General features: G+C 38.5%; 1 protein-coding gene across 9 annotated transcripts in view; it reads right to left on the bottom strand.

Annotated features, from left to right (window-relative positions):
* TAX1BP1 (Tax1 binding protein 1) overlaps positions 1-10,582 on the bottom strand; it is a 116,962-nt gene that overhangs the window by 30,942 nt on the left and 75,438 nt on the right. For all 9 annotated transcript variants that reach the window (XR_002824302.1, XM_023732356.1, XM_023732353.1 and 6 more), the window contains one exon: positions 4,607-4,678. Coding sequence is in view for 8 of the 9 variants with exons in the window: in XM_023732356.1 (XP_023588124.1) it covers positions 4,607-4,678 (72 nt within the window). In the remaining variant the exon portion in view is untranslated. The remainder of the gene's footprint in view (positions 1-4,606; positions 4,679-10,582) is intronic.

The following is a 10,582-nucleotide window of genomic DNA, read 5'->3' as shown; positions in this document are numbered from 1 at the left end:
GTTGAGCTAGATGTTCCCCGAGACCACGGTCCCCAAAGCCCTCTGCCCAGCAATTCAGTCCCTCAGGGAGTTTGGATGTGTATGGAGCTTCCTCAGAATATATTTTTAATTGAAAAAAGCATACAATAGGCTAACTTCTCAGGAAAAAAAGAGGGAGAAATAAGAAAACTTGTTTAATTTTTTGCAAAAACAAAGTATAAATTGGATGGGGGGTGGAACGGAGGGATAAGGGAACGAGTGATATTTCTCTGGGTGTATCTTTCAGTATAGTTTAGATTTTGAGGACACACATTAATGGTTTACAATTCAAGAAATAAAATGAAATCAACAAGAATAAAATCTGAAGCTATATCCAAAGAGAAATAAAAGTACCCATATGTATTTCAAATGAATAACATGACCACTGCAAAGAGGAGAGACACAAACAGAAAAACTAACGCAAGTAACATGTGAACCCAATATACTGACAACATGTCTTTTAGCCTAAAGGGCGAAGAAAAGAATTACAAACAAATCTTGAACTGTCTTCTTAGTTTCCTTCCCATAGTGATACAGCTGTAGCAATTCTGAAAACTATTTTACATATCTACTGGATTTAGTAAATGAATGAATATGTTGATGTTGTTGGGTGCCAGTATTTTCACTATGGAAGAAAAACTCCACAACTGATGCTGTGGAGTCAGTTCCAACTGATAGCGACCCTAAGGAAGAAGAAAATCTGTTGCTGTTGAGTCAATTCCGACTCACAGCAACCCTACAGGGCAGAATAGAACTGCCCCATAGCGCTTCCAAGGAACAGCAGAGCTTTAAACCACTGCGCGACCAGGGATCTAAGCTGGGAGAATGCAAATATGAGATGAGAGAATGTAACGAAGAACCCTGTGGGGCTGGACTGGAACAAACTGTGATATCTAAAATATATTTCCTAGCTCTATACATTGAAAGGGTCTAGATGCAATAACCGCCAGTAACAGTTACCACACCTAGGGCCCAGAGTTTGGTTTCTAGATACCATAAAGAACCAAAGTGCCTTGGAGAAACAACTGATTCCAGAGTTGGACCACAGCTTCTTACAGAAATGGCCGATTCCAAAGCTGAGATAAAAGAGGTACAAGATAAGCCTTAAACATCTTGTAGTACCAGAAAGAAAATACGTGCTCAAAAAAATCAATGACAATATTCTTTTGAGATTGGGGCAAATCAGCAACCAGCTTTAAAGAGCTTCCTCTGTCTTAAAACCTTGCAAGAAGCCATCTAAGATAAAACTATTGGTCTCTAGTTGTCCAGCATAAAAGGAAACTCAAGACTCAAAGAAGAAACTAATCTACACACACAACAGCCTCATCTACCTCGAGACCAGAAGAATTAGATGGTGTCATGGATTGAACTGTGTCCCCCAAAAACATGTGTACCAATTTGGCTAGGCCACGATTCCTAGTATTCTAAGATTGTCTACCATTTCATCAACTGATGTGATTTCCCTATGTGTTGTAAATTTTATCACTATGATGTAATCAGATGGATAAGCGGCAGTTATACTGATGAAATCTACAAGATTAGATCATGTCTTAAACCAATCTCTTTTGAGATATAAAAGAGAGGCGAGCAGAGAGACATGGGGACCTCATACCACTAAGAAAACAACGCCAGGAGCAGAGCACATCCTTTGGACCTGACGTTCCTGCGCTGAGATGCTCCCAGACCAAGGGAAGACTGACAAGGACCTTCCTCCAGAGCTGACAGAGAGAAAAAGCCTTCCCCTGGAGCCAGCACCCTGAATTTGGACTTCTAGCCTACTGGACTGTGAGAGAATGAACTTCTCTTTGTTAAAGCCATCCACTTGTGGTATTTCTGTTAGGAACACTACATGACTAGGACAGATGGTGTCCGACTACCACTACTAATCGTTCAGACTAGGGACTCAATAAATGTTCCCGGATAGAATGGGAGACAAATGTAGAACAAAACTCAAATTCCTTAAAAAAAAAAAAAAGGCCAGACTTTCTGAACTGGTAGAAACTGGATGAGGCCTGGGATACCCTTTAAACTTGGAACTCAAAGCACTCCCAGAGGTCACCTTTCAGCCAAAAGACAGATTGGCCCATAAAATAAATAATATCACCCATGAGTACTGTCCTCCTGTAAATAATCATCTAAATAAAACTAAATGGTAAACATTTCCCCTAGGACCAGACATGAGAAGGTAAAGGGGGACAAGGAAACTAGATTAAGAGAAACAGAACAACCAGAATAGAAATAATGAAAATGCTGACACACTGTGAAAAAGGTAACCAATGTCACTGAAAAGATGTATAGAAATTGTTAAATAAGAACCTAATTTGCTGTGTGAACTTTCACCAAAAACACAACATATAAAAATAAACAGCTCTTACTAACCATATCTGTGACTACGTGAGCATCAAATTAAGTAAGTACAATAAATAGATTATAAGCGTCTGGCTACTAACCAAAAGATCGGCAGTTCGAATCATCCAGCCACTCCCTGGAAACCCTATGGGGCAGTTCTACTCTGTCCTATAGGGTCACTATAGGGTCGCTATGAGTCAGACTCAACTGGATGGCATGGGTATTGGTTTATTCCATCAACCAAAAAGAACATGTACTGATGACTGTCAGGTAGGAAGACAGATAGGCAGACAGATACAGATAGACACAGACTGTGATCGTTAGTTTTCTCTGTCAACTTAGTTAGACTACAGCACCCAGTCATTCAGTCAAACACTAATCTAGGTGTTGCTGTGAAGGTATTTTGTAGATGTACTTACATTTACAATTAGTTGACTTTAAGTAAAGGAGAGATTACCCTCAATAATGTATGCAGGCCTCATCGAATCCGTGTTTGAAAGGCTTTAAGGGCAAAAATGGAGGTTTCCCTCTGCCTCAAGACAGCAATATCAGCTGCCTGACTTTCCAGCATGTCAGCCTGCCCTACAAATTTCAGACTTGCCAGGCCCCATAACTGTGTAAACCAATTTCTTGAAAGAAATATATACTTAAATACATACAAACACACACATTATGTATATGTGAATATATATACACATGTATAATATCTATATATATAAATATATCCTAAAATAAATGTGTATCTATATAATCTCCTACTGTTTTTCTGGAGAACTCTGATTGATACAGACACTCACACATAAATAAAAAAATATATATATACATACACACATATATAAATGAGGAACAAAGGAAGATTCTTCCATATAGTACAATGCAAAGTGACACATGTGGAAGAAGTGGCAGAGTAGAAAAATCAGAATTTTGCAGCACTCATAGTAACTCCATCCAACCTTGACGGCTATCTTGTAGTCTGACTGGATCTTTTGCCATGATTTTATAACATCATGCATCGGTCATTTGGAAGATAACTGGTTCACTCAGATAGGTAGGTCCTCCAAATGGTTACACATTTCACTAGATAATATTTTTAAAAGTTCACAGTCTTAATATTACCTTACCATGGCATTAGAAAAGTCTGTATGCTAACAGTAGCAGATACAAGTTTTCCAAAATTCTTTACTTAAAAGCTTACTTTTATTACGGGCAACAAATACTGTCAATACTATCAACTGACAGGCTCACTTCATTTATTTTTGAGAAACTATCTGCCAAATACCCAAGTCTGAGCAGTGAAATTTTATTCTGCTAGTAAATAGTGTTCCAGGAAGAAAGCAGGCAATTCAGCTCACGCCTCAATCATCCAAGGGCTTTACATTAAGATAACCATCGTACTTCTTTAGGCAGAGGTACTTTGGAGGTACTTCACATTTCATCACACAAAATATTAAAAAGGCTTGTACCCAAGGATCGAGCTTCAATAAAATTAATACATTTTACTGCCTCAACGTCTTAAGTGAAACTGGCTGTTTTTTTATTTTTTTAACTGAGAGTGCATGGTGGTGATGAGTACAGTAACTATTAATACAATTTGGTGCCATTGCCTTGATTGACACTAAGATGCCAGCAATCTTCCCACCACTGCTTTCACACCAACAGTGCAAATATAATACAGTGGGAAAAAGCATAAAATGTTGTAGTATTATTATGAAAACAGTTTTGACTTGCAGATCCCTGATAGGAGGTTGAGGACTCCCAAGGGCCCACAGACCACACTTTGAGAAATGCTGCAGTATAACATCTTTTACTTTATAAATGTATGTTCCGTTTAAATGTTAGGATATGCTAAATGTCATTAAACAACTTCTAATATGCTTCCTATTACAAAAGAAAATCAGATAAACACAACAATATGTATAATTTTTTAAAATTTCAGTTTTTCTTACTTTGAACACTGTAACATTTATTGTTAAATAAAAACTAGGTAGCAAAGACCAAACTGATAATTTTCAACACTTCAATGTTTTTCTCATATTTTAAAAAATATTTAAAAATATTATGTAACTAAAAATATTTTTCACATAAGAGTTTTCAACATTTGTTTCAGTCTTTTCTTTATTCAACTTTTTTAAAAAACCACCTTCCCATGCACTGTAAAATGTGTAACTCTTCATAAAGCTGTACTACCATAATACAGTGTCATATTATACTTTTTTTTTTAAAGAACATTGCCCAGTACCTTCTCCCTGGAGAGGTTATCCAAGTGTGAAGTTAGACCATTTATTTCTTTGTCCTTCTCTGCCAACTGAAGCTAAAGAAAGAAAAAAATTATTAATTTTTTCATTATCTACTCCCTCCTGAGACTTTGAGATCTAGTTTATACCATTCTATCCAAACAATTCTTGTTACTAAATCCATGTACTTTCCTCAGTTCTTATTCTTTTTTATTTCTCTGCAGTATTTGCCATTATTGACCACTTCCCCTTACTCTTAAAGCTCCTCTCCTGGTTTACATAAAATTCCATCAATACTGTAATCCTCCCAGGCCCTTTTTTGTGTCCTCTTCTCTTGTGTCCTCTCAATCACAAATATGGATGTTCTCCAGAGTTTCTTATTTGGCTTCCTCTCTCTATATATCTTCTCTGAAAACTTACGTTCTTCCATGCCTTCAACTATCACCACCCTGGGTATAATTCGCAAATATTAACTCCTGCACCACCCTTTCTCTTTCCCAAGTTCCAATTCTGCCTTTTTAATTGATGGTTAGACATGTCTTCATTGTTGTCCTTCCTGCAATATAAGGGCAAAGCGTCCCTTATATTTTCCTGCTTTTTCAAACTGATACCATTAATTTCAGAGTGACTGAAGCTCAGAAGCTATGTTAGAACACTCTTCCTTCTTCTTCTCTTTCTCCACTCCCCAATACTTTGTCTCTAAGTCATTTATTTACCCATCAACCATCCACTGATCACCTATTACAAGCACAAGCATTGTAGATACAAATATAAATAAAACATTCTTTAGTAGTTCTTCCCTAAAGATGTCTTTTAAAGGTTTCCTTCCTAGACTCATGTCCTATTCAACGGTAAGTGATCAAAAAAAAAGTACCCAAGAGGAAGTGGCCTTTATAAATTGATTCTAAGAATACTTCTGATTTCCTCACCTTCAAACTCCTTGCCCCTCTGTAAATCCTCTTCAGTACTACCAAAATATTTTCAAAGAGCCTCACTCTGGTTGTGTCCTTCTTCTCCTACATAATTCTTAACAGTAACTAGCACTCAAAGTATACCTTAAAAACCAAAGCCTGTTGGCACAGAGTCTATTCTGATTCACAGCTTTCCTATAGGACAGACTAGAATTACCTCAAAGGGTTTCCAAGGAGTGGCGAGTGGATTCAAACTGCCGACCTTTTAGTTAGCAGCCGTAGCTCTTAACCACTGCACCACCACAGTTCCAAGTGTACCTTAGGTCCTCCAAAATTTAGCATCAGCCTACCTTTCAACTCTAATCTACTCTATCACAGATGTTAAAGACCTATCACTCAAGACTGCTCACAGTTCTCAGACTATGCTAATGTACATGAAAGTGTGACCATCACCATTAACAACTCTAGCAACCCCTACTAGATTATAAACTATTTAGCCATACCATTGTGCCACGTAATAGCTAAAATAGTGCTTTCTACATAATAGACTTCAATATATATTTACTGAATCATTTTTTTTCTCATCAACATGCAAAAAAAAATTTCATATAAATTCAGTATTCACACCTGATAAATTATAAGGGAAGTTAGCTGCCATTCAAAACCATATCCATACGGATCCCAAAAACAGTAATAATGTCATGAAATAAATGTTTCAAAACTTCATTCTAAAAGTATAAAGATAAAACAGGAGCACCAATATAATTATCTTACCTCACCATCCACTCTACTCCCCCATGGGAGAAACCCAGTTAACTTTTGGTGTCATTAAGATTATATACAAAAATTAGAGAAGGTGGGGCCAAGATGGCAGAGTAGTCAGACACTTCTGGTAGTCCCTCTAACAGCAAACACCCGAAAAAACAAGTGAAGTGATTATAAATGACAATCTAGGAGCCCTGAACATCAAAAGCAAAGTTGAGGAATCAGACTGAGTGGCAGGGGGAGGGAGAGATGGTTCGGAAGCAGTGAGGAGTTGCCAGACCTGACCCAGCGGGAAGTGGCACCCTACAGGCCTGATTAGCTGGCATGTGCGGTAAGGCGGGGACTGGTATTCGGGATGCATTTTCCACATTGGGAGAGACCAAGCAGTGAAGAGTCTACTCAAGTCTCAGAACCAGTGAAAAGTGGCACTCAATTGGCAAAAGATAAGTACTTGTGTCTAACCTTCTGCGCGGTTCAAAATCCCCATTTAGGAGAAACCTCTCTCCCATTAACCTGCCCTCTCCCCGCTCTGCACCGGGTCCCAGCCCAGCTTCAGCAATTTGCCGCATCCCCTGGGCCAGAAGTAAGACCCATCACGTACCCTGAGCCATTCTCCTGCCCTTAGACAGGGAACAAATTAACAAACAGGAAAAAATAATCTGCCAGCAAAGGGGACAAGGAAGCTGGTGATAGGGAACCCAAGGTTGAGTAAGGATATTGTTGACGTGTTGTGAGATTGTTAACCATTGTCATAGGGCAACATGTGTAGTAACTGTTAAATGAGAAACTATTTTGTCCTGTAAGCCTTCATCTTAAGTGAGAATAGCAGCACAATTGGAAAAGCGTAGTCAATGTCACTGAACTGTGCATGTAGAAATTTTTGAAATGGTCTATCTTTGGCTATGTGTATTTTCACCAAAAAAAAATAAAAGGGTTGAGACGTTAGAGGGTTGACATGTTGTGGGGTTGTTAACCAATGTCATAAAACAATATGTGTACTACTGTTCCATGAGAAATTATTTGTTCTGTAAGCCTTCACCTGAAGTACGATAAAAATAAAAAAATCTGCCAGCTCCCCTAAGCCAGGAAGGCAGGGCAGGCACAGCTCCTTTGCCTAGGCACAGGCATAAGGGGTCCATGGACTTTGAATGCCTTTCACCCCAGCATAGACCTTTGTGGGCCCACTTCAACAGCGTAGGCCCTCATTAGCAGAGTACAACAGGGTATATATACACCTGAAGCCTAACTTCAACTGTATGAGTTATGTGGTGGACTGGCAGGTTTGTGACATCTGACACTGCTCTGCCCATTAAACAGGGTCCTCACCTACCCACATGAGGGGCCTGAGGACTGGTGGCTCCACCCACACCACCTAGCCTCCAGCGACATGGGTCCAAGAATAAGTGGTGTCTCCCACTCCTTACAGCCAACAGCATCAGGTGCCCATAGTCCAGCTGCAAAACACACCCACCTATGCACTCTAGGGAACAGGGACATGCGTTCCTCCCAGACACTCAGGGGCAGCTGTCAGTCCCCTGCCTTGCTCAGTGTGTGACCCCCTACTACAGCCAGATACCTCTGACTACTCCAATCACCACTGCCCATCTAGGACTGTAGGTGAGGGCTGCACCACACACTTGGTGACCGACTACCTGAACACCTGAGCTGAATTCATACAAAAAAAGTAAACAGACTTCTGGGCTCACATACCTAGTAACAGCTCTAACCACCTGGTGACAGGGCATTAGACCTTCAAAGGCCCCAATAATCAAATTAGCTCACATAAGCAGCCTATTTGGGCATATCAAAACAAAACAAAACCAAGAAGCTAGGACACTGTAAGCAAACATAAACTAAATAAATATAATAACTTATTGATGGCTCGGAGACAACAGTCAGTATCAAACCACATAAAGAGGCAGACCATGATGGCTTCAGCAAGCTCCCAAAACAAAGAATCAAGAAATCTTACAGAGGAAAAGAACTTCGCAGAATTACCGGAAGCAGAATACAAAAGATTAATATCCAAGACTCTTCAAGAGAGCAAAAAGGAGATCAGACAAAATGCAGAACAAGCCAAGGGAACACAGAGACAAAGCTTACAATGACAAATTTAACAGGCTACAAGAATCCATAGAGAAGCACCAAACAGAAATCCAGAAGATTAACAATAAAATTTCAGAATTAGACAGCTAAATAGAAAGTCATAGGCGCAGAACTGAGGCAATGCAAGTCAGAATTAGTGAGACTGAAGATAAAGCACTTGACACCAACTTATTTGAGGAAAAATCAGATAAAAGAGTTTAAAAAAAATTAAGAAATCCTAAGAATTATGTGGGACTTTATCAAGAGGAACAACCTACAAGTGACCGGAGTACCACAAAAGGGGGTGGTGGTGGATAGCATAAAATACAGAGAGAATTGTTGAAGACTTGCTGGAAGAACTACCCTGATATTGTGAGAGATAAGAAGATATCAATCCAAGAAGCTCATCGAACCCCACACAAGATAGATCCGAAAAGAAAGTCACCAAGACATATTATAATCAAACTTGCCAAAACCAAAGATAAAGAGAGAATTTTAAGAGTGCCTAGGGATAAACAAAAAGTCACCTACAAACGAGAGTCAATAAGACTAAGCTCGGAAAACTCAGCAGAAACCACACAGGCAGGAAGGCAATGGGGATGACATACATAAAAACTTGAAGGAAAAAAAACTGCCAGCCAAGAATTATATATTAGCAAAACTGTCTCTCAAATATGATGGCGGAATGACGGCATTTCCAGATAAACAGAAGTTTAGGGAACTTGTAAAAACCAAACTAAAATTACAGGAAATACTAAAGGGAGTCCTCCGGTTAGAAAATCAATGACATCAGAAAACCACCTATGACTAGAACACAGGACAGAGCAGCCAGATATAAACCCAGACAGGAAAGTCACAAAATAAATCAAAGCTAAAACACTGAAAATAGGGAAAGAGAGATGTCAACATGTAAAAGACAACAACATTAAAATGAAAAACAGGGACTAAAAAATGTGGTCATAGATCTTTCATATGGAGAGGAAGTCAAGGTGATATAAAGAAATAAAAGAGTGGTTTAAACTTAGAAAAACAGGGGTAAATACTAGGGTAACCACAAAGGAAACTACAATTCAACATATCAAAATAAAAAACAAGAAAAACATAAAGACTCAGCAAATACAAAATCAAGAACAATGAAAAAGATGAAAAGAAAATACATAAAGGAAAACGACTCAGCACAGAAAATTTGGAACAGAGAAACTGACAACACAAAAACAAGACATCAAAATGACAGCATTAAATGCATACCTATCAGTAATTACACTAAATGTAAATGGACTAAATAGACCAATAAAGAGACAGAGAGCGGCAGAATGGATTAAAAAACATGATCTGTCTATATGCTGCCTACAAGAGACACACCTTAGACTCAAAGACACAAACAAACTAAAACTCAAAGGATGGAAAAAAATGTATCAAGCAAACAACACTCAAAAAAGAGCAGGAGTGGCAACATTAATCTCTGACAAAATAGACTTTAAAGTTAAATCCACCACAAAGGATAAGAAGGACACTATATAATGATTAAAGGGTCAATACACCATAAAGACATAACTATAATAAATATTTACGCAAACAACGACAAGGCTCCAAAATACATAAACTGTTAACAGCATGGAAAAGAGAGATAGACAGCTCCACAATAGTAGTTGGAGACTTCAACACACCACTTTCGATGAAGGACAGAACATCCAGAAAGAAGCTCAACAAAGACATGGAAGATTTAAATGCTACAATCAACCAACTTGATCTCACAGACATATACAGAACACTCCACCCAACAGCAGCCAAGCATATTCTCTTTTCCAACGCACATGGAACATTTTCCAGAAAAGACTACATATTAGGGCATAAAGGAAGCCTTAACAGAATCCAAAGCATCAAAATATTAAAAACCATCTTTTCTGACCATAAAGCCATAAAAGTAGAAATCAATAACAGAAAAAGCAAGGAAAAAAAATCAAACACATGGAAACTGAACAACGCCTTGCTCAAAAACTACTGGGTTACAGAAGAAATTAAGGACGGAATAAAGAAATTCACAGAATCAAATGAGAATGAAAACACATCCTACCAGAACCTTTGGGACACAGCAACAGCAGTGCTCAGAGGTCAATTTATAGCAATAAATGTACACATACAAAATGAAGGGCCAAAATCAAATCATTAACCCTACAACTCGAACAAGTAGAAACAGAGCAGCAAAAGAAGCCCTCGGGC

This window comes from Trichechus manatus, unplaced genomic scaffold (assembly GCF_000243295.1).
Source record: "Trichechus manatus latirostris isolate Lorelei unplaced genomic scaffold, TriManLat1.0 scaffold00050, whole genome shotgun sequence".
Lineage (NCBI taxonomy): Eukaryota > Metazoa > Chordata > Mammalia > Sirenia > Trichechidae > Trichechus > Trichechus manatus.
Note: the sequence above shows the minus strand (reverse complement) of the source record. Positions and strands in the feature narration are given on the sequence as shown.